Source organism: Seriola lalandi, unplaced genomic scaffold (assembly GCF_002814215.2).
Source record: "Seriola lalandi dorsalis isolate HSWRI2012SDOR001 ecotype SW California unplaced genomic scaffold, Sedor1 jcf7180002054953, whole genome shotgun sequence".
NCBI lineage: Eukaryota > Metazoa > Chordata > Actinopteri > Carangiformes > Carangidae > Seriola > Seriola lalandi.
In genome coordinates, this window is record NW_019525504.1 from 630,592 (window position 1) to 655,140 (window position 24,549).

Genomic DNA, 24,549 nt, shown 5'->3' on the forward strand with positions numbered 1-24,549 from the left:
CCACTGAAAGTGTGTGCGTGTGTGTGTGTGTGTGTGTGTGTGTGTGTGTGTGTAGGTGTGATCGCACCAGTTTGCGGATCTCGCCCTCTAAGTTCTGGATGCAGTCCAGCTTCCTCTTGCGGCACCGCTGTGCAGCGATGCGGTTCTTGCTGCGACGGCGGACGTCGTGGATGAACTCCAGCTGCTCTGAGCTCAGCTTGTGCATCTTGATGAGGATCTGGAAGTCATTGCGCGGCAGGTTGGTGATCTGGTCCACGGGGAAGGGCAGCTTTACCTGAAAGGACCACAAAGTTTCACAGTCATGTCACGTGATGGAGGCTGAACCATCTCCCTGACAACAAACAAACTCACTAAGAGACCTGGTTGAAAGCTGGATAGTATTAAGATTATTTTGTCACACCTCTGTGTTTAAGGTGAAGAATGAACTTTCACAATAAAAGCAACATGAAGAATCAAGAGTTTATGTTCCACTGAAGTTCCACTATGGGGGAATCTAGTTTATTTAACTAAAGCTACTTACAAAAAGTAGTTCTTAAAAATGATCACATTGACAATGTACATGTGATACGAAATGATCAAAAACATACATACATAAACCAAAAAAATAAAAATACCCCGCTGTTCATGGGGAAGTGCTGGAACGTCAGCTCTGGATTTGAGCATGGTGACACACGAACTACACAAAGGTCAAGTGTGTGTTGGTGTCTTGCCTGATAAATGCATTGCCTGGACATTACTTTACAGGAGTCAGGACGAAAGGAAAAGGGGGCAGGCTGGTCAATGGTTCAGTTACAGTAGAGAGGCAATGATAAAATTAAAAATTATTCCTTTTTGACCCCAAATCATTTGAAAAATGGCAAAAAAGCGATTTATCTTCTCGAATCACATATGAATGTAGTTGAACTACCAGCAATTTACTGCAAGATGTAGTTAAACGACTAGATTAATTACATGTAGTTCACTACTCCACATCACTGGCAAGTGAGTGCTATTTCCCACCATATTAAATATTTTTCATAATGTCAATTATATATCAGAATCAGAAATACTTCATTAATCCCCTACGGAAATTGTTGAATATATATATATATATATATATATATCTTTTATATATATATATATATATATATTTAATTTTTTTTTTTTTTTTTGCAGTTCTGCAGTTTTGCGCAGTCTCCCCTGCTGCTGAGTCAACCCCCCATTTCACTGCTGTGCTTGCTGTACATTGAACCTTGGCATGTGACAAATAAAACCCACCCCCTGATGCTGTCATTATATCATATACTGAGATAATTGGGCTGGACTGTGACGAGATCTTACATTTTGGGTATATTGCCTGGGCCGAGCAGAGTGCTATCATCACCTCGGCATGGTTTTCATGAAATGAATATTTCAATCAATGCTTTGAATCAAAGCTGACAATGTGTTAATTATAATCCTAAACATACATTGCAACTGAAGACTAATCAGAGATAAGAGGACTCTTTGTTGTAAACACAACATAATGTATCAATACAGCAAGAAGAAGCACTAAAACTATATTGAAAGCGCAATATCTAGTTCCATCATGAAGTCATTATGTGATGTGATATAAATACATAAGCTTTTACTTAGGGAGGATTAATAATGCACTTGTAATGGAGCTGTTTTAATTGTTTTTTAATTAAGGATTTGAACTCTTCCTATTCAGTAAGGAGTATTATTCAACATCAGTTCCCAGCTGCCTGGTGGAGAGACATGTGGTGTACCATCCACCAGGTGTCAGTGTTGAGCAGCTGACTGATCCCAGCAGCTCTGACACAAAGAGAAAACAGGACGAGCTCTTTGTTTCAGTCTGGAGCTAATTTTAGTCTAAAACCTGAAACATGTAACAATTTCTTTCTTACTTGTTATTTCTCTGTTATGTGTGTAATGTGTCTGCATTTGGATGTCTTTAATGGGTTATGTATTATTCTTATGCATTTACTTATGTAAGCATTTATTGGTATTTTAAATAATTTTGTATAACTCCATTAATGTACTCCAAATAGCTGATTTGTAAATAATTTTCTATAACTCCATTAATGTACTCCAAATAGCTGATTTGTTTGAGCCTTTCTTTGTCATCCTGTTTACTTGCACTGGGTGTGTATCCACCGTGTAGCTGTGGCCCCGGAAACTAAATTTTTACTTTTTAAATCTTGTTGATTTGCAGTATGAGAGCAATGCTGAGTGAACACTGTGTGTTGACCGTTCTTACTCCGTGTTCCCTCCGTGTTACATTGCATCAGAACAGTCTGCTACAGCAGATCCAAGCTGTTTTCATCATACCAGCAGCGTTCAGCACAGAGCTGCCAGTATACAGCAATGACATCATTCAAAGAGTAAAGGGATAAGAGAGTGTGTGTGTGTTGTGTGTGTGTGTGTGTGTTTAGGTGCTGCCTGTCCTTTACTCTATAGACATCTATATATAGCTCCATGACTCTCAGCAGTCACATAATAAGGTTGGAATGACAAAGTGAGCCGTGGATGGTCATAAATCCCTCGACCAATCTCTGTCTCTCTCTGGTGTTCTGGTTTCCATTTTTAACAGTGTGTGTATCCTCGGAGACGCTCGCTCCATCACTTCACGGTGTTAAAACGAGAACTTGTCTAACATGTTCGACATCAACATTTAGCCAAAAGAATGACTGTAATACACTACATGTAAATAAAGACTGTTGTTAAATGTAATAACTGCAGGATTATCAGAAAGTGTGAACCTGCGGAGGAGGATTAGAGCCACGTGATGTAACCGCATGAGTCCTGAGATCAGTCTACGAGACAGACAAAGACAATAATCACAGTAACTGTGTTACGGCCACAGGGGTTAAACTGTGAGGAGATGATGTGGGAATAGTTCAGCACTGACATCATCCAATGTGTTGAACTATTCCCATCACAGCTAACTCTACTATCTCTACCAACCTAACACAGTGACACATGTCAACACTTGCTGGCATAATAATCGGCAGCAGTTGAAGAAGGCTTGAGTCAGGAGCAGTAGTTTGTGCTTTTATTATCTCTTAATAGACAACACATCAATTGTAATTCAATATTATAAACAGTGTCAAGGGAATCAGGAGCCTGACTAATGAAACAGGATTAGTTAGCCTCGGGTTTAAAGTGAGTCCTGTTGCCTTGGTAACTGTCACAGCGTAGTTTCTTTCTCGAATTCCTAACCAATCAGCTGTGAGGAAAATCTGAATTGCCCCTTTTCTGCAGAATCCCAGCCCACATTACAGTTAAAATAAAGAGCATGGAGTGACATCAGTATCAAGCATCTAAAAAATGGAGCCAAAACCTACAGTTCATCTAATGACCACTAGAGTCTGGCTCCAACAGTGAGTCACTCCCTATAGACTCCCATGTTAAAATGTCCAACTTTACACATTTACACCCTGGTACAAAAACAGTTTTGGTCTCTAGAGCTAATTTCCTCCTTCATGACAACTGTTTATATAACTCACCTGTTTACATTTTATTAACACTTAAAGTTATGTATAATTGAGGGCGTGGCCTCTTGAATGACCAGCATGCACCAAAGTCTGCTCCACACACGCCCCACCTCTTTGACCATTTTTGGATTAGCTGGGAGTTACGGGCGGAGTCAGACACTGCCAAGATGGCGACTGTGGTGCGGCTAACTCTGAGCTTCATAACCACGGGTGTGTGGGTGATGTCAAAGAGGCTACGTCCATCTGTATTTACAGTCTATGATCTGTACAAACTCAGACTTTGTTTTACATGTCAGACGACTATGATAATAATACATGTTGTTGTGTTAGCATTACAAAAAGCATCCCAGGCTTTTAACAGATAAGTGCCTTTGTCTTTCTTTGGCACTTTCATCAAAATCTCAGCTGCAAGTTAAAGTCTATAAATTATTTTATATAAATTAGTCTATTCGATTTCTTTGTTTGATTTTTGTTTTGGGGGTTTGTTTAAACTTTGTATCTTTTAATTAACTCAGTTGTTCCTCTTGTTGCAATGACCAAATCTCCCAGCAGGGATCGGCTTATTTCAGGAACTATTCAAGAAATATTCATCCCCACAATACTAATGTTGTAAATACTCACTACAACTTAAATAATAATTAAATAAGAAGGAAAAAAAAAGGAAAAACTCCAAAATGCAAAGTTGAGTGGAGAAGGGGTTTTAACAGGCTGGCTTAATTGGAGCGGTCAGATCTGGGGTCAGGAACAGCAGATGGTGGAGGGAGCGTTGACAGGACACCTTCCACCTGCCTGCAGGGTACCCTGTGTGTGTGTGTGTGTGTGTGTGTGTGTGTATGTGTGTGTGTGTGTGTGTCCGCTCTATGGGTGAGACAACTGGGTCAGGGCAAAGAAGTGGGACAGACCACACATATATACACACATGCACACACAAATACATACAGAGGAGTGATATATGATGTAAGTGTGCACACATGTAACACTACATTAAAACTAAACTAAATACAACAGTGTTAAAAAGCTGCCCAGTGTGCTTATAAACTCTTATCAGTGTCACACTCTACTGGGAGAGTGGTGCATCTCTAAAGCCCCTTTTCCACTTATTATAAAACCTGCTAAGACCCACTAACATCAGGCTTTTGACGGCAATTGAAAATGGTTCAATCAGCATTCACACCCAGGTCACATGACTCTGCAATACACTCGGTATTGATGTGAACACAACACTCGGGTGAACCCACTAAATTTCACCCCCGTCTTTCAGAGCACAGACACTAAACAGACCAGTTGTCCAGGTGCTGGTAAACCAGAAACATTGCGGTTACACCTTACCCTGAGAGTGAGCTGCAGCCCCGAAATAAGTTTTAAAAACACACAATCCCTGACACTGACAGGAGCAACAACCTGAGGATGAGACGTGACAGACCTGTTTTACCAGTCTGCACAGCGGCTAACAGCTCACTGTTTCTACCCTGCGCCCATGTGTGTGTGCTCTGTAAGTGCATGTGATGATGTTGCTTCTTGCAGTTGTGTGTGTTCTCAGTCCAAACAGAAAGACAAACTCCACTGACAGTGGAAAATCTGCTTTTATTAGCAGGTTTAGCCATGTTTAAAAAACCTGCTTATACCTGCTAATTTTGTTGGAGAAAGGGTGTTAGTGTGATGGACCTAATAAAGTGCTTACTGAGTGTGAACTGACATTAGTATCAATATTAAGTGTAGTAACATTAACTTAATTTGATAATAGATTTGCCTCTTCTACAACTCAAAGTTGTTTTAGTGGAGTAGAAAAGCTGCATAATGTTAGCCTCATGTTCCACAATGACCCAGAGTTCACATCTCTGTATGTGATGTCACATCTTTCTTTTCTTTTTCATCTTGACATACACCACTTCAGTCATTTTAACAGTGAACAATGTCAAGCTCAACTCTTGGCCTGAATGTCTTTGCTTTGAAGTAATTGCCTGTCTGTTAGCAAAGACCTTACATAACAAGGAGGCTGACTGGTGATTTGAAAGGCAGCATGAGTTCACATGGCAGTTTGATGAAACATTTGTAAAATTCCCAAACAACAGAAATGGATTATAGTCAGTCAACAGATTATTATACATTATACACTTATTCATAGTTATAGAGTTCTGAAGGAGTGAGTCTGAAAACCCTGAAATTAGTTGCATGTTAGCTCCGCCTGTTCCCTGGTCCTGAAGTCTCAGGTTCTTTGAATGTGTTTTTGATTAGATGGGTTAAATAAGGTCTGTGTTTAACAAAAGCTACAACATAAAATACGTCAGTAAATATCCCGGTGTTGATTTACTGTTACTAACCATGTCAGAGGAAAGGCTTTTTATAGAAGAGATAAGAGCTAAATCAAATTAGTTGAAGTTTAGTGGTGGTGACGGTGAAGTCATGTGACCGTGGTGTAGTTGGTTTATAGGCTAACATTAGCTTTTAACTTCTGCTGATTGTTTTTAGGCTTCAAACATCATAAAGTGGAGTTCATTAGTGAAGATGATCCTGCTGAACTAAACCTGTCGGGATCATAAACTGTTGTTTATTTTCTCTAATAATCCAAAAGACAATGGAAGAATCCCAGTGACTTTTAATGGAGGGAACTAGGGTGATGATAACTGCAGGGCTGGACTATAAAAATACATCATCATGCAGAACTGTATGTGGAGAACAACATCTGAAATAAATAGGCTGGGTCTGTAGTGTCAGTTTCAGCATGTGAACTGAATAACTGAAGTCCTTACAACACAATCCCCAATTCCTTATAAGGTACAAAGGTGCCGCTGTTGTGTTACGTCACACCTCTGATCCCGAAACACCATCATGCTGAAATCACACACATCGTGGCAACCAACCAGCATTGTCTGGTTCAATGTAAACAAGCAAAGGTGGCATAATGTGGGGTCTTCTTAACAGTAATGTAGTGGGATCTCTGTTGACTCATCCGCAGGCCAGAGGCCACAACCACTCAAATCTAATAAAGCTAATATTCTGTGTGTGTGTGTCTGTGTGTGTGTGTGTGTGTGTGTGTGTGTGTGAGAGAGAGAGAGAGAGAGAGAGAGAGAGAAAGAGAGTGAGTTCCAGTATGAAACTAATCTCACATCTCTTCAGATATTGCATGTACTTAGGCGTCACCATAGCAACCATACAGCTCTTTTAAGTCCAAGGAGCATGTGCTGGAAGTGTTTGCGTCATTTCTCCTGAGAGGAAAACTGTCTAAGAATAGTCCCAGCTGTAAATCAATGATCCAGGCTACTGACACAGGAAGATGTGTTTTTAAAGCTTTAAAAAGAGGTCAGTTATTGATCAGGTGATCAATACTTCAACATTACCATTTAATAGCATGACAAAGAAGACAAGTGAGTGTTAGAAACTAGATTGTTTTTTTTTAAAAAGCATAAACAACTTGCAGGGTTCATGTTGATGGGAAATTCTGTCAGACAGGAGAAAGAGTACTATGAGGCTGTACTGTATTTAGACACAGTGGTGCTTTGAGCTTAATGCTAACATCAGGGGGCGTCATGTGGCGTAGTGGTCTAAGCAGGCGCCCCGTGTGTAGAGGCTACAGTCCTCGCTGCAGTTGGCCCCGGCTCGAGTCCCGCATCGGACGGCCTTTGCTGCATGTCATTCTCTCCCTCCCCATTTCCTGTCTCTCTCTACTATCCTGTCCAATAAAGGCACAAAAGCCCCAAAAAATATATACTTAATACCTATACTTAAGTGTGCTAACATGTTCATGGTGACAATGCTTACATGCTGATGATAAGCAGGTACATTGTTTACCATCAGCCAGGCACTGAATTTACGTTGATGCTAACACAAAGAGTATCCTGCTCAAGAAAGTATAGTAGAGGAGCGTACTAACCTCAGGACCAGAGATTCTGGACATGCCACTTTCACTGTCTCCCTCTGAGAAGGAGCCCGATTCATCACTGGAGTTGCCACCACTGGCACCAAATCCCCGTTCACTTTTGATCTTGGTGCAACCCTGAGAGAAGACCACCTCTCCGCTGTGGGGGTTCCTCTGCTCCATCACCCCGGCCAGGCACTGAGACAGTCCAGAGATGGAGCCTGAGTGCGGTGATGAGGAGAAGTCAAACTGGGGCAAGCTGGAAGGTGAGCTACTGCTGCCTGCGTCCTCTGGGTACGAGAACGAGGAACGGGAGCTGGAGGTCTGGGTTCGGGGCTCAAAGGGAGGAGGAGAGTGGGCTGATGTCTTGATGGGAACAGGGCAGCTGGTGGTGAGGCATGATCGACTGGAGGAAAGAGGTTCTACCTGCATCAGGGTTGAGACTTTTTCTCTGAACTTCTCGTCCATGTAAGATTGGGCCAACATTTGTCGCTCGCCAGCTGCTGAGGAGAAAATGACACTGCGTCTGTCTAGCTCGCCCTCATGTTTAGAAGAGGAGGCTTTGGACACTGGCCTCTCCATGTTCCCACCAATACCAGTCAGTGCTGATGGTATTACATCTGCAATGCCGGTCTTGAGGTCCACTTGGCCGACAGATTCCCTCTTATCCCTCTGTCTGTCTTTGACCAGTTCCCTGTAGTGGTTGAGGGACAGTCTGTTGGTGAGTAGCTGCTGGATGGTGGTGCTGGGAACACCGCTCAGATCCAGGCCACCTCTCTGGAGGTAGGAGCGCAGACAGGAAGAGGGCGAGCCTTGGCTAGGCGAGTGCTCAGCTGCTACTGGAACCCCTTCTACCTCCAGCTCCATCTCCAGCACCTCCTCGGTGCACAACTCCGTGTTGCAGCCATTGCTTTCTTCTTCTTCCTCAAACACAAAAGGTTCCTCTTTGATTCTGGAGGGTGTAAGTAGAGTTTGTGGAGCAGCACTGCTGTCTGCAAGCTGCGAGCTCACAGGGCTGACTGAGGTATGATCGGCCAAAATGACATCATCACTGCCATGATGGTTTTCTCCATTGAGCTTGTTGTCACAGATCTGGTAGTGATATTTCCTGTATTTCGGACATTGAGGAGGGTCAGTGGGAAGTGGCGTAGTGCTTGCTACATGATGCCTCGTGTCTGCAGAATCGTCCACGGATGCCGTCTCCGAAAACACCGTGTCCTTGGCTGTGATGTCATCGTCATACTCCACCTTGCCGTTACTGGCGTGTTGACTGTCATTCTGTAGCTGCTCCTGAAGGAACCGGAAGCAAGAGTCCTCCAAATTGTGAACACCCAGGAAGTCAGCGCACAGGATGACGTCATGGATGTTCTCCCGACTTAAAACCAGCTTGGCTGTGTAGGCAAACTGGAGCAGTGGTGCGAAACCCTTGGCTGTCACCTGCAGAGGAGAGTAGAGAGCAGATTTCAATTAAATGTGAGATGAAAAAAATACCTTTTATTGACAGTGAGTAATTTAAAAGATACTAGTCAGATTGAGCTCGTAATAATCAGAAAAGGTTCAGTTCCCGTCGCCTTACAAACTAAATTCAATTATCAATTATCATTTAAGTGTTTGTCCTGACTTCTGCCAGCTTTCTCCTGAAGAAACAAAGACAAAGACTCATTGTAACCTTGAGAAACTCTGTCCAAGATGTGAGAGAAAACGCCGGTATTCTGCAAGAATCTAACCAAAGGCACCTTCAACAATTTATTATCTTGTGCATTAAAGCTGCAGTTGTCCTTAAAGTGATGAAGGTGATGTTTGAGCTATAGAGGAAGACACCTAGAAACATCAGCCATCCTTGATGACGGCTCCCAGAGAATACTTAATTCAAGGTGTCCTTTAATATTTCCTCTGCCGCAAATAATTATATAATAATCATATTATAATCTCTGACCAGCTTGGCCTGGCTGAACAAAGCTGTCCTGCTCAAACATATTCAGTGTCTTCCAGTTCAACCCTTTCCATATACATGAGTATGCAAGGGTCTGCATCACGTAAAGTTCATCATTGAAGATTAGATAAAAGTTTTTTGTGCAGTCACCAAGACCTTGACCTTTGACCTTTGACCACCAAAATCTAATCAGTTCAAACTTTATTCCAAGTGAATGTTTGTGCTAAATGTGAAGGGATCCCCCGTAGGAGTGGTCAAGATATTGTGTTCACAAGGCCAAAATCCTGTTTTGTGAGGTCACCATGACCTTGACTTTTAGCCACCAAAAATCTAATCAGTTTATCCTTGTGTCTTGGTGAATGTTTGTGCCTAATTTGAAGAAGTTCCAGCAAGGCATTACTGAGATATTGTGTGCATGAGAATGTCACAACCTGAAAACAATAAGTCTCGCGGAGGAATAAAAAAGAAAATATTGTGTGTTACAACATTGACCTTACAGGATTTTAAGAAGTTAGCTGGAAATGAAAGAAACTGGACTTTGCCTCACAAGCCAATCCACTTTATTCATAGTCATTCTGCCACACTCCAGGTTTATTCATCTCATCGTCTGACTGTGGATCATTCAGCTTCTTCCTCTTCTCCTTCACCCCGCATCTCCTCTGCCTCCATCTTGTTCACTACATTCAGCATGGCTATTATGTGTTCATATGAGTGTGCGTTGCTGTGTGGTTGTTTACTGCATATAGCTGTGTGTGCATGTGTGCACATGAATAAGTGTGTGTGTGTGTGTGTGTGTGTGTGTGTGTATTGGTGTGTCAGCAGGCATCAGCAGCAGCTGCCTCCTGTGCAGAGAAGCTCCTCTGCACACTGAAGCAGTCCTACTGATGAGCAGCAGCAGGGACAGATGGCACAGGAGACAGGTGGGAGTAATCAGTGACAATGATTGATCATTAACCACTTAACATGTAGTTTTCACCCTTTTAAAGTAAATAAAATATATATATATATATATATATATAATTCCACACTGTCTGACAGTATGATATATATTCTCTATCATCTTGTGTCTTTGGAAAGTTTAGGATCTTCACTAGAATTTAGAACTTAAAAAAAGTTCTGTGTTAAAAAAAGTTCTGGACCATCAGCTGGTCAGCACGGTTTAAGGGATGAAGAACAACCATCAAGTAAAACTGTAAATCAGAACCGTGTGTGCGCTTGTGCGTAGTAATTCAGTAGTTCAAAGGTTCACAAACTGTAGTTTCAAAGTAAAGGGCTGTTTGACGGCAGATAAAGCAATGTAAATGTTCAAAATAAAGCGGCACCTCAACTGATATCAAATTGTTTGTCTGTGCTGTTGCTCCTGCTGCTTTTCTAAACTGGCAGCTGGTCTGAATCTACTGCAGGTAACACACTGACTATAGATAAGAACCTCACACAACCTCATATCAATTAACCCAAACTATCACTTTAATACAAAGCCGGGTTTAGTTGAACTTGAACTAAAAATATGTTTCAGTTTCCTGCTTCCTGCATAAAATGTGAATGAAGAATAAGTTAAGCAGCCGGTGAAGACACTTTTATTAATTAATATTGAACATGTCAGGTGTTTACAGCCTGCGCTTCAACACTTATAATTGTACCTATAGAGGAAGTTCTATAAGTCCAAAACATCTTGGAAAACAATAACCTAGAAAATGTCATTTTTAATTTTACAAGAACCAAGCAGATGAGCGGTACGTCCTTAGTCCTGAAAATACTGAACTTCACACCCACATCTGTTTCACTCTGAACTCCAGTCATTTATGAGCAGGTGAGTGGATGGACAGTAGAAAGGATGAGGAATATGAAGCCATGCTTAGAGTCATGAGGAGATGGAGTTTGATATGTAAAGTGGTGCAGGCCAGTGTGAGTTGTTACTGTATGAGGTAGAGACACATTCATCAATATGACAGATCTGGAGCATTATAAGGTAAAACCAGCCCCTGGGATCAGGAGCTGGTCCCTGATCAGCCCCAGTGGTTAATGGAAGCAGCAGCAGCTAACAGGGCGACGCCATCAATATTCATGACCAAAAGATTTTCATAAACAGATCCATTTGTGTCAAACCCACTGTTTCATCCACGTGCCCCCCTTCTCTTTAACCTTATTTATCCAAGGAAGGTCGAGGTATCTCAGCGCCTCGACTCCATGTCCTCCTGCCCCTGCTTTACATACTGTCCTGCTTATGAGACCAGACTCTGGGCCCAAGTCCAGCTGAACTATAGCACAGAATAATTGGTTCTGGATAGAGTCCTGTTCTGTTGTGTAAGGTCTGTGTCTAAACCCAGGTAGATCTGTGCAGACTGTAGCAGCTCCGAGTGGTGGTTCTCTTCAACTCCACTCTTCAACTCCACTGCAGGACCAGGTCTAATCATCTTCTGGTTCTTTTGAGATCAGCTCGATGAGTCTTAATTTATGCATGTTTCAGGCAGGTTCACCATCAGTCTGTTTTAGATCTGAATCCATCAACACCTCCACTCCACTATGAACAACTGAGGTTGGCCATTAAGGCTGAGTAAGATTTAAAGACCCCCTCCAATGTATATCAAGTGTTTTACCTTGTTAACATCCACATGATGTTTTTATATTACAAGACATATGATGAGATAAATAATGTTGTGTGTTTCCACCTTGAACTGCAGTGAACCAGTGACAGTCTCATAAAAACAGATTCAGGGTTTCATACGTCACAAACCTAAGGAACCAATCCTGTCAACTTGTGGGGGGGGGGGTGGGGCTAAATAAACCTCTCAGTACAGACAGAGAGAGTTAGCATTAGCACAACCACTAACACTGTGTCAGCCACTGTCAGTTACAAGCTAACAAACACCATAAACAAATAGAAGATGCTAACTACGCAAATGGTTCAGATCCGACTCCCCATCTGAGTCTTTCATGTTCAACGTGATGATGAACATCCCCGACAACCTCAGTAGTCTCATTCAACCACTTGTTAGCAACCAGCCTTTTTTAACAGATGTAAAAGCTTAAAGAAATCAGGACTTGGGTATTTACTGACTTATTTTATGTCATAGAATAAAACATGAAAATAATTGAGCTTGCCTTAACACAGACCTTAACGCAGTCACCTAACTAAAAAACCCATTCAAAAAACTAAACCACTCCATGTGGAAGTGTTGGTGGTGGCCCTTTACCTTGTCCGGCAGGTTAATGATGGGCTCCGCTTCACCGGGTGACGTGTTGTGCCCCAGGAGGGCTTGTAGGAAGTAGCGGCTGCTGGCGGCGAGGACAGCCCTGTGCGCCCGAACCTCCCTTCCCTCCACCTGCACGGTCACGTCGCAGAGGATGCCCTGCCGCCGCTGCTCCTCCAGGCTCAACAGCACGTTGGCGCAGTGGACCTTAGATTCATACACGTACATGGGCGCTGCGGACGCCTCGCTGTCCTGCTCCTCGCCTGCCAACATCACTCCCTCTGGGACTCTGCCGAGGAGAAAGACAGAGGAAGGATCGTTAGCCTGCTGCATGGGAACACTCCTCACTGTGTTCAGGTGTGAAGAGATATGACACAAGGAACTCTACAAGATTCTTCTTACACAGTCTAAAGTGAGGTTGTTCAACAATATATGGACAATACATGGAGATTCTCTCTGTCTCTTGGTTGCCATGATACTAAGTATGGATATTCAAGATTGCTGGTGATTGCCATCAATCACTCTACCGCTAACGAGCCCTGAACAAGCAACAACAGTACTCAACAAATAATGAGTCAGATGGGAAAAAGGAGCCTCTGAGGGAAGACATGATGGAGATGGGTCAGGGAGTACAGTAACAAATTGAATTTATTGTTTAGAGACCGCACAGTTGTTCAGGTATTTGAGTTTGAAAAGTTTTTGAACAATCTGTAAATGAAAATAAGTAAAAATTTTTTGAAAACCTAATAATGTCATGTAAAATGTGGTAAAAATATGGGAAAGGCACAACTCCAGTAATACTACTGAGATGAGAGTAAGCGATTAATCAAATAGGCAAGCATCAGAAAATTAATTGACAACTGTTGTGTGATTATTTATTTAGTAATGTAAAGAGCGGTTTTGAAGCTCAGAGTGAGCTGCTCCACCGTCGCCATCTTGGCAGCACCTGACTCCGCCCCTTACTCCAAGCTAATCCAAAAATGGTCAAAGACGAGGGGCGTGTGTGGAGCTGAGACTTCAATGCATGCAGTTTGTGGCAATCATACACTCACAGAGCCCACGCCCTCAATTCTACATAACATTAAGTCTTAATAAAATGTAAACAGGTGAGTTATATAAACAGTTGTCATGAAGGAGGAAATTAACTCTAGAGACTAAACCTGTTTTTGTACCAGGCTGTAAACATGTTTATTTCTGCTATAAAGTTGGACATTTTAACATGGGAGTCTATGTAGACTGACTCACTGTTGGAGCCAGACTCTAGTGGTCATTGGAGGAACTGCAGGTTTTGGTACGGAGGTTGATGCTTAACTACAATAAATATAATACACAATCCTAACCCTAATAACAGTGATAGATTGTCTTTCCTGTATAGCCACCACAGTGATAAACATTACACGGCCCCTGCCAGTTCTGTTTTCACTCCAACACCTGTCTGATAGAGGATACATTTTTACATGTTTATCAGGGTTTACTGTCCTCAATGGTGACCTGCTGTATGATTAGTGTGTTTCTGTTGATAGACATTGAAGAAAGTACATATAGACATAAAGCAGCTCTCCACACTGATTCCTGCAGCTCTGTCCAGAGGCTTTTCATTGTGTTTCATTTCAATGCTGCAGAACATAAAGCCCCAACACAGACAGCTGAGCATGCAGTCTGTCTGTCTCATCAGCCACGGGCTGTGTGTGTGTGTGTGTGTGTGTGTGTGTGTGTGTGTGTGTGCGCGCGCGTGTGTGTGTGTGTCTGCAGGCAAAGAGGGGGCTGCTTTCTGCTGATTCATGGCTTTTGAATAGGCAGAGCCCAGCACTGGGGGCTTGCTGAAGTAGTGTTCTGGCTTTTCTCCCAGTGGCCCAGGGGCCAATCATCTCAGCACTGTAGATCATCTCCTGCCTCCCCTCAGGAGCACTTCAGGCTCTGACCATTCTCTCCTGTTTTTATGATGCTTGCAAATTTGTCCACTGTTTGCCCAGTGCCCTGCTCTGCTGAGCTGCTGAGGGCCAAAACAAAAGAAAGAGGAAACTACATTCACTAACACTGCTCTTTATGTCTCGTCATCTACTGTGTTCCTCAGACAAGTCGCTATGATGGATTGATTATTAATGACTCACACCCTACTGTACTCACCACTAACTGTCCAGCACAGTCACATAGCCACAGTCCAGACTCAAGGTCTGACCAAAAGTAACTGTATAAATATCTGTAGCATCATCTTATTAAAGGTCCATACAGTCTAAGGGTCTCTGTCCATGTGTTGTGTAATTATAAAGCAGGTCTAAGTTCTATATTAATACTGTGAAAGTATCAAAGAGCTCAGTCCACAAAGAAATGCACACAGCATGTATTCAGAAACTGAGCCTAAAAACCAGCTGTCAGGACTCCTGTTACTTTGTGATGTCACAACAAAGCAGTCACCGCCCTCAGCCACGCCCGAAGCCACGCCCACCTGGACCCACCATCCATAGTTTTTTATTATTGTTGATGATTTTACTTGTATTAATCTATAAAGACTAGATGAGATGTGAATGCGTAATATATGATTACATCATTTTAAAGACAAGTGAGTGATGAAATGCATTGTGATTCACTGGAATTCATGTCAGGAAGGAGAAATCCATTATGGTAAATGTATTTCATTTGATTTTTAGCCACGAAAATGTTTTAAGTCGCGATTCAGACAATGTATTACGACCTGAGTGAGGGGAGAGACACCGAGGCAGGTTACAACAGTTACCTGGATGAAAAAAACAAAGACAGCGACTTAGAAGACTTCAACCTGCTAACCAGCTAGTCAAGGCTCAGAATGAGACAGAAGGGGAGGAGCCAGTATCAGTGCTAGCTAGAATTAAAAATTCACCCGATGTCACATTGTCACTAAAACCTTTATTTCTCAGTCTCAGAGACAAAACCATGTGAATGAAACCTTAAACCTTTGGTTTTATCCTACTGTTCAAAATTTTTTAATCAATAAACATATTTCATGTTATATGTTTCATGATTCAGAGGCTGAGAAATAAAAGCTTTAGTGAACATCAAGTTTTTCAGAAAACCCTCAGGTTTTGGGAGGTTGTTTTCACACAGTGCTGAAGTTTTAGAGGGAGACTCAGGTCTTAATGAGTTAAAATAACAAGAAATGTCATTGTGTTGCTAAGCTAACAAGCTACAACACAGGAGGCCAATATATCTCAGCACAGCGTTCCCAGTGACCAAGGGTTATTTTCTTCTGAAACAACTGATTTTAGTCTGAATTTGACTCTGACTGAACATCACCATTTATATTTACCAGTGACTGTTTTACCCAGCTACATCAGTGGGTGACAATCTGTTAGCTTGTGGTTGGCCTAGTCGTGCGTCATTCAATAAACAGCCTGGGAGAGGAGATGTAAAACTACACTGAGATGGTTTTTGGTTCTTAAAACCACAAATATATCTTCTGATGGATCAACACTTCAAATCAAACACAGGAGAGGAGGAAAATATGGAGCTTTAAGAAAAAGAGTCCACAGCAGAAATCTAGTAGCTGTAGATACAGTAAGATCATCATCACCATCATCAGGAAACACTGGGAGCACAGTACATTACAGAGACACGACACCTTCAGAGATGAGAGTCAGAGTCAGCACCTGCTCTACCATTATATCACAATACAGAAATCATTTAGAGAAACTGCATAAACATTTCCCACTTTCCACATTTCCCCAAGTCTCACTTTCAATCAGCAGTCTGACGTATAAAGCTGTTTCTCTGTGTTTTCGCTTTCTTCCTTCCCACCACGCTGGGTAAAGTGTTCAGAGACAGTTGAGGAGCTTTGGTAAACAAGACGTTGCCTGTGGTTTCATCATCTCGTCGACGCCGAGCTTTAATATGTGTGAGAAGGGGATGGCATGTTGGAGCAGCAGACAGGCTGACAGGCAGCGAGCTGATATCCATAATCCCCCAACTGTAAAAAAAAAAATATATATATATATAAAATAACATTTCTGCTGAAGGGGGTGAGAGGAGGAGCAGATAACTTCTACTGGGCTAAAATAACCTGGTGTGGAACTGTAGCTGCAGGGAACAGTACACTCAGCGATCATTTTATTAGGAACAGCACATTAACACTGGGTAGTTCCTCAGTTCTTCATGTCATTGGATCCACCAGATGTTGAGACTTCCCTCTCAGACTCTGCTCCATGTTGACATGATGCATCAAACCATTTCTGCTGATTCAGCAACGGCACATTCAAGCTGCCAATCTCCCTGTTCTACCACATCCCAAAAGTGTTCTGCTGGATTCAGGTCAGCCCCCCCTCAGTTTTAACCCTAACCTGACCCGACTGGACACAACAACAGCAACAACATAAAATGTAGATCTGGGTAAAAACATGTAAACAATCACACAAGGTTCAGCATGAGGTGTAAATATGTGTAGGTGTGTTTCTGAGGTGAGACGCTGGTCGACTCAGATGAAACAGCTCATCAACATGAACTCATCAGTGAATCGGACTGTCCAGCTCATCACTGCAGTTAATTAACTGTAAAATACTTGACATCATTAATACAGTGATTGTTGTGGACACTTAAAGTGAATGTATTGGTCGTACACTGAGAGCCAATCAGCTGTGAGATACTGCTCCATCTGCACAGCTAAACAACTGAAGATAGGTTTCATATCCACCCAGAATACTACAGGCTGATGTATGAGACCAAACCTAAAGACACGCTCTGTAACTTAAGGAAAATGTTTTTTCACATGTAGTTTTAATTATTTTGTTTTAGTTAACGATAATAACCTTGTTCCAGGAGACACTGAAAAGTGATGAACCCGGATGGATTTACATGTATTATAATACATCCATGTGCACTTGTTGCTCAATGCTTTTAACTTCAGAAGTCTTTTCAAAGTATTGAACAACAAGTGCATCACAGCCAGGTCCATCACTTTTTAGTGTCCCCCTGGAAACACTTCCAGCTCATGTGTTGTCAAACTGATGAAGACTTTTTCTGAATTGGTTTGTGTTTTGTCTGTTTGCATGTGTTTTCTTACGCTGCATTGTGTTGAGCTCTAAGAGCCATTATCACCCAAAGGATCTGTGTCCTCTGAGAACTGTGTTAGAATTAACAGTTGGACATAAAAGCTCATGATCACCTTGTGACCCAGTCAGAGTGTTTCACCTACAACACTACGAACCACCTCCAACCCAGTGTCTAAATACAGACCTCACAATCACAATCAACAGACTGAACCCCAGTCGAGCAGAGCAGCAGGAGCTTCCTCCTGTCCAAGTGCCACTGCCAGTATTTCCCATAATGCAGCTCTCAGTGGCCGCTCAGCACTTTCTCCTCATCAGTCAGTTGCTCTGTTAGCCTACATTCAACCCGGGAGAACCATCAATCACAAACACACACACACACACACATCTAAGGCTTTTCAACCCCTGAGACACACACACATACACTCTTACACCTATCTTTGTGGGGACTCATCCTTGACTTAATAATGTACTCACCAACCCCTCACCCAAACCTGAACCATCACAACTGAGTGCATGACCCCAACCCTGGGACCAAGTCTCCACCCTCAAACAGCCAGTTAAACGTGTAGCGTCCCCATAAATGCAGTAAAACAAGCCCCAGAACACACACACACACACACACGCACACGCACGCACACACACACACACGCACACACACACGCACACACACACACACACACACACACACACACACACACGGTGCATCCCAGCAGGCAGCGTAGAAACATCCAGGAGTGAATAATTCATCACAGGAGCAGCAGAGCCCAAGGTCAGGCAGGGATCTTCCCCCAGAGCTGCAGCTACACTCACAAATATTAATTAACAAACACTAATAATTCACCAATTCCACTCTGTGTGTGTGTGTGTGTGTGTGTGTGTGTGGGTGTGTGCGCGTGTGTGGGTGTGTGTGTACACTCCAATGTATTACTATGGCCTACTTTCCTCCACATCCCCTGCCCTGATTATGTCTTATGTTCATGTGATGGTGTCTGTGGGGTATTCTGAGAGAAGCTAATTCCATCAGTACAACAAAAGAGCCATGTTCACCGCTCCCTCAGCTGCTCCTCTCCAACACCACACATTATTTTCACTCACTTCTCCTTTTATGATTTTTTTTTCCCCATCACAGCTAAATTATGGTCAGTTACACTTAACACATCCTGTACGCTTTCACATTAAAAGCTTGATCTTGACGAGAAATAAAGACACAAGCCACTATTGACTACGTACAGTGTGCAACGTTTCCATAAAGTTTTTAAGGTTTTTACCGGCTCCATCGGTGTCATTCGTGTGGCCAGTCCCGGTGGATCAGTCCAAGACTGAATTCTCTCCCAGTCTGACTGTAGATGACCGTTTGATTTTATAAACTCCAACTTATCATGACCATGCAAAAGACTAAATGCAATCCATTTTTGAATAGAATCTCCTCGTGAAAAACCTTGAGAAGTCAAAATATGACAAAAAGGGGACAAAAAACTGTGATTAAGAAAAGTTGGTGTATCAATAAGAAGAATAAGCTACGAAGTGCAGCAGAGAAAGACTCAGCGAATAAGTCATGATGAAACATCTGATCTGTGTGAAGTATTGGCTGACAATTTTTTCGGGATGGGGAGTCAATTTCAATATTGGTACAGGAAAAGACGTCAGTGGGAGCGGACCGGACAGGAATCATAATAACAAGTCACAACAAGTCAGTTTTTATATATGCAGATGAAAGAACGCCATTTTCTTTATTTGGAACATAATGCAGATTGTTCTTTTGTCTTTTTTATTCAGTTTTATCCTCTCCTGTCTGACGAGTGTGGATGATGATGCGTGGTGCAGCCACCAAACATCAGAGAGGCTGCTCCCTCTTATATTAGAACTACTCAATAAGTTTGACCATGAAACAAAGAGAAATGTCATATTTCCATCATGCTCTCCACCTTGTTTTCATTAGTTAGAGCTTTGACTGCAGCCCTTTTAATGACATCATCATGCTGTGCCCTCTTCTTTTGCAGTGGTTTAATGGCACCAGCTGGAGAATAAGTGCCACCAACTGTTTATTGACGTGTCTGACTCCTGATACTCACGTTCTCTTTTGTTGCTTTTCTGGAAATCCATTTAAATGTGTTTCCCACTTGGACTGAACCTGACACTGCTCTGCTGGACTGTTTACCATGATCATAATCTAAACAAAGCACTGGACAAATTGAAATGTTGACGATGTAAATTCAGGAAATTCATCAAAGTTTCATAATTCATCCACATTTCATGATAATCCATTCAAGACTTGTCCTTCTCAACCTCACGGTGGCGCCACAGGAAACATCAGGAGATCAGACGATCTAAATAAATACAGAAATTTAATCTCAGGAACAAAACAACTCACAGCTAAAGATAGTGCTCAGTCCTCACTACATTACTGAGGCCATCCCTCTGGACTTCCTGAGCTCCGGAAACACACCGCCATGACATCAGCGTCTCCCATTCAACAATGAGGCTTTGTTGAGAGAGGCTCTCACTTGCACTGCGGTTATTGACACCCTGATAAATGACCTCTGAGGTCATCGGCAACAGTGTTTGCTCATCCCTCAGCCTCCTTCAGCCCTCTATAACTCATCCTGCCTTTGTCAAGTGGAATTGGATTTAGTGTGAATGAAACCCCCCTCACCCCTCAGCACACAGCCAGCTCTCCTGCGCCAGACGACCACTGCACATGTGTGAAGGGCAAGTGTCCGGCTGCAGGAGAGGGGGATTACAGGTAGTAAATGGACTGCGAGGGCCTGGACGATGGACATGTAACATTTATAGAGGAATGACATATGTGCTGGAATGAGCAGGGAGGGGTGTACGTGTGTGTGTGCGTGTGCATGTGTGCGTGTGTGTGTGTGTGTGTGTGTGTCAGTGTGTCTGTGTGTGTGTTTATCCAGTGATTAAGTTACAATCTATAGATGCTGAATAGCTGACCTCAGTGCTTTGTGTCTCATGCCCTCACTCTCCATCAATATCTTCACCTTTTATCCTGTAAGTGCAAATACACACACACACACACACACACACACACACACACACACATACACGCACACACAGACACACACACAGACACACACACACTAATGCAGAGCAGTAATCTGTTTCCCTCCCTATATGACATTTAACTGCTTTCACACTCCCCACCAGACAAGAACACTGATGCCCAGGATTATGTTCAATGTGTATATTCAGCTTTTTTTTATTGTCATTATTACTATTATTACTGTTAATGCCAGTGTTCGGAAACTTCCTGCTTTGACCAATATCTGTGTGTGGTCAACTACAGTTTAGTTTAAGTTAGGGCAGACATGTCTGAAGTCCAGCCCACGGGCCAATCGTGGCCCACTGACCAATTTTAAACGTCTCTCAGAATACACATTATGTGGCCCGCCACACAGTATCGGTTAATGGAGTAAGTTCACTTTGCCCTTTTCCTGTGCACCTCACGATGACGACACTATCGAATAGCTCACAGACATCTCCACTAAGGTTGTGCAGATGGACAATGGTATCGGCGATAGACTGACTGCTCGTGCCTTTGCAAATGTCAAGGCGATATTTGACTTGTTTTCCCATTAATGTAGTAACTCATTACTCACACTCCAATCGGCTGATTGTATTGAAGCTGCTTGTTGTGTGTAGGAACTGCTGTGATTTATGAGCAGAGGAGATCGACAGACGGACCGAACACGTCACATTTAGTTCAGTTTCTTATCCTGTTGCTTTTTATTGTGGTAAATACAACTTCTGGAATCAATGAGGGAGAGAGGAAGCAAAAGGGGACACACTCGCTTTTCTGGTGACTCCCCTTTCTCTCTCGCTCATATGGTAATGTAAGGCCCCCCCCATAGGTGTAGAGCTGCCGGAGCCACTTGAACGACGCTCCTCTACTTTTTTTCTCCAGATGAAATAAAATATCTACAGTTCAAATAATCTGGTTGATATTTACATGTATTTTAAGTGGTTGAAGATCCTTTCATCACTAAAGAGTCTGTCATGAAGAGCGCTAATGAAAAGAAATGAAATGGTCAAAGTTGTCATATTGACATTTAGGGTGTATTGATTAATTTCCAAATGTCAAACATGCATTGATTAACACGCAAGAAAACATTCCACCTTTAAAAGATGACAGTAGCTGCCACTAGCCTCTGAGATGCTCAGTGAATTAAATGGTTAAGTAGTAAAAAACATCCTTTCATTCATCATTCATTCCTGATCAAACTGTTCAGAAAGTAGGCGGAAATCTTTTAAAGATCAGCTCTACCTGTGATTAAGACAGAGTAGAGGAGTGTAATCGCTTGTTGACCGGCATGAACAGCTGTGTAGTAAATACTGTACAGAGCCGCATGGCCAACAGGTATGTTTACTTTATCAAATCTAGAGTAAAAAGGAAGAGAACACAATGTTGGGCAACTAACCCACCTGATAAGGGGAAAGAAACTGTGTCCAGCCTGTGCAACACTACAGTAAGTACAGTGGGTCAAAATTGAAGCAGGAAGTGGGTCTGTAAACTGTGATGGAGGTTTACAACAGACAATTTGGTTAATTCATTCATTTCTTATTACTCTTATTTTCTGTTCTATGTAAAAGTTTCTGGATACAGAGTCTGATGCTCGTGTTACCTAAATGTTAATTACATATGTTTCTGACACACTGTACAGCTATAGGTTACTGAATTTGGTGCTTCTTATCTTTCAAGAGCTACTTAAAGGTCCCATATAGTTTAATCATAATATTTTATATCCAAAAGGTCAAAGGTCAACTTCACTCTGACATCATAATGTTCTGCTCGGTGGGGGTAACAACCAGCCACGTGTGCTAAGGCGAGCCACAGGATGCTAACTGCAGTTCACTTCATGGCCACCGGTGTCATCAACAGCAAGGGTTTTCTGAATGTTACATATATGAGGTTTAAGATCTAACCAGCAATGAGACGAAAACAAAGGCAATAAACCAGGAAAATCATCACATCACAGAGAGATGAGACATGTGAACCTCGCAGTCTGAAGCCAGCAGCACCGTTTTCCCCAAAAACTAACCCGACGAGGTTTTCTTCTTCAGATAACTACATGCTGGCCTAGAGCTTTGTGTTTTTCTGTACTGAGTAAAAGTTTTTCTTTTACTGTGTTAACTAAAGTTCATGAGATACTCAGTTATTCCTGTGGGTTGTTGTGTACGTAGGGGAATGTTGATGGAAAATTGCCAGTTGATACATTTTGGTCAATTAGCTGATTCCAGTTCAGCTGTTAAAGTGAGCCTTTCATCTGCCTTCGTATTCCATTACATTCCACTTCCATCTGAGTAAACAGCTTATACTGAATAAGACAATATTAATGTAAAGCAACAGTCAGCTTACTGCAGCGTCGAGGCTCAGGCAGACATTATGTTCTGTTACAATAACACTCAGTCCAAACATCTGCATCCATTGCAGTTGGCATTAAAAACAGTACTGTTGTTCTATTCTAGCATCATGTCTACTCATTCTTCATTATGTAATGTTGTTATCTTTGTCAGTTGAGGATTTTGATTGGTGTTCATTTCTGTTTGTGGGCTAATTTCTTAAGTTTCAAGGTAAAACTGAGGTAGATTCAAGCATGTGAGGCCAGTCGGATTTCACCCAAACAAAAGCAGTAAGGTTAGGGTTTAGGAGTAGGGTTATGTTTTGGGGGTGAAGGGCTGTTTTTGTTTGTCATTAATCACATTATGCTGACAGAACAAAATTATAATAATGCCCCCTTATCTGTTTATTGAATCCCATCAAATATGAGTTGAAATTAATGAAATTCCGACTTTGCTAAACCCAGTTAATTCAATCAATGTTTCTTTTTTATGCCTCTGCGCCGGTGTCAGCCAGGGCCGGAGGCATTATGTTTTTGAGTTTTCTTTTAGTTTAGTTTTTTTAAGTTCTTTTAGTTAGTTAAACAAAGAATGAATGAAATGAAATCCTCTGTAAACTCTCTGTAGGCTAACTATCCAAATAAAGTGTAACCTTTACATTATATTTGACTCTCCAGGGCTAAAACAAGGAGTGGAGATACGTCTGGCTACGAGAGACTATAGTTTGTCTAACATGGAGTTTGTGCTGGAGCCATCGTTGACTCCATTTCTAAGCTAACGTTAGCTACTGTTGGAGCTGTAAGGAAAGCCGAGTCGAGGCACTCAGGAGCGTAGACATCATGTCTTTTGGATTTTCCCATTAGATTCGTCTTGAGTCCTTAACAAATGAGTCCACAGGTTGTTTAAAAATCAACTAGAGGGGCGTCGTGTAGCGTAGTGGTTTAAGCAGGCGTCCCATGTGTAGAGGCTACAGTCCTCGCTGCAGTCGGCCCGGTTCGAATCCCGCATCGGACGGCCTTTCACTGCATGTCATTCCCCCTCTCTCTGCCTCCCCGTTTCCTGTCACTCTCCACTGTGCTGTCCATTAAAGGCATAAAAAAGCCCCAAAAAAAAAATATATATACTTTAAAAAATCAACTAGAACGCTGGGCAGTTACGCTACAATCCGCTCACACGGTTGCAATAAAAAAAGCAATTAATACATGTCGTACCTTTAAATGAACAACTGGAGGTGCAGCTTGCTAAGCAGGATTTCTGCAGCTTTATAAGGATCAAACAGTTTGTCAATTTGTCAAACAGTTATTGTTCTCTTTTGACACTGCTGCTTTTAGTTTGTCTGGATTACATTTACCTCTGAAAGCTTCATGTGCCCACACTGTAAATTAACATGCACTCATTTGCTATGGGTATTCATATGTATATGCTATGTTCAACTGTGTTTTTCAGAACACAATACAAACTGTGTTATTGAAGTGCTGAAACCACCATGACTAAATGTTTCAGTCAGTGTGGAGGTGTCTTAAGTTCCTCTCATGGCCATGAAGGCAGCAAGACAACTCAATCTTTTTTTCACACCTCTGATTCCGCTATCTAAAATCACACACAATATGCCGGCTTTGTTTGGTTAAGTAAAGCAAAGGCGGCATAACAAGGGGTCATCTTAACAGCAATATAGTGGAATCTCTGTATAAAAGGGGGCTACTGCCTCAGTGCAGTGGACAGG

General features: G+C 42.2%; 1 protein-coding gene across 1 annotated transcript in view; it reads right to left on the minus strand.

Annotated features, from left to right (window-relative positions):
- The window catches only part of LOC111645474 (transcription regulator protein BACH2-like), a 45,498-nt gene that overhangs the window by 4,529 nt on the left and 16,420 nt on the right, over positions 1-24,549 (minus strand). Inside the window, exons 2-4 of the mRNA XM_023394701.2 lie at positions 12,460-12,745; positions 7,348-8,769; positions 68-274 (exon numbers count right to left, since the gene is read on the minus strand). Of these exons, the coding sequence (XP_023250469.1) occupies positions 68-274; positions 7,348-8,769; positions 12,460-12,729 (1,899 nt within the window). The 5' untranslated portion in view covers positions 12,730-12,745. The remainder of the gene's footprint in view (positions 1-67; positions 275-7,347; positions 8,770-12,459; positions 12,746-24,549) is intronic.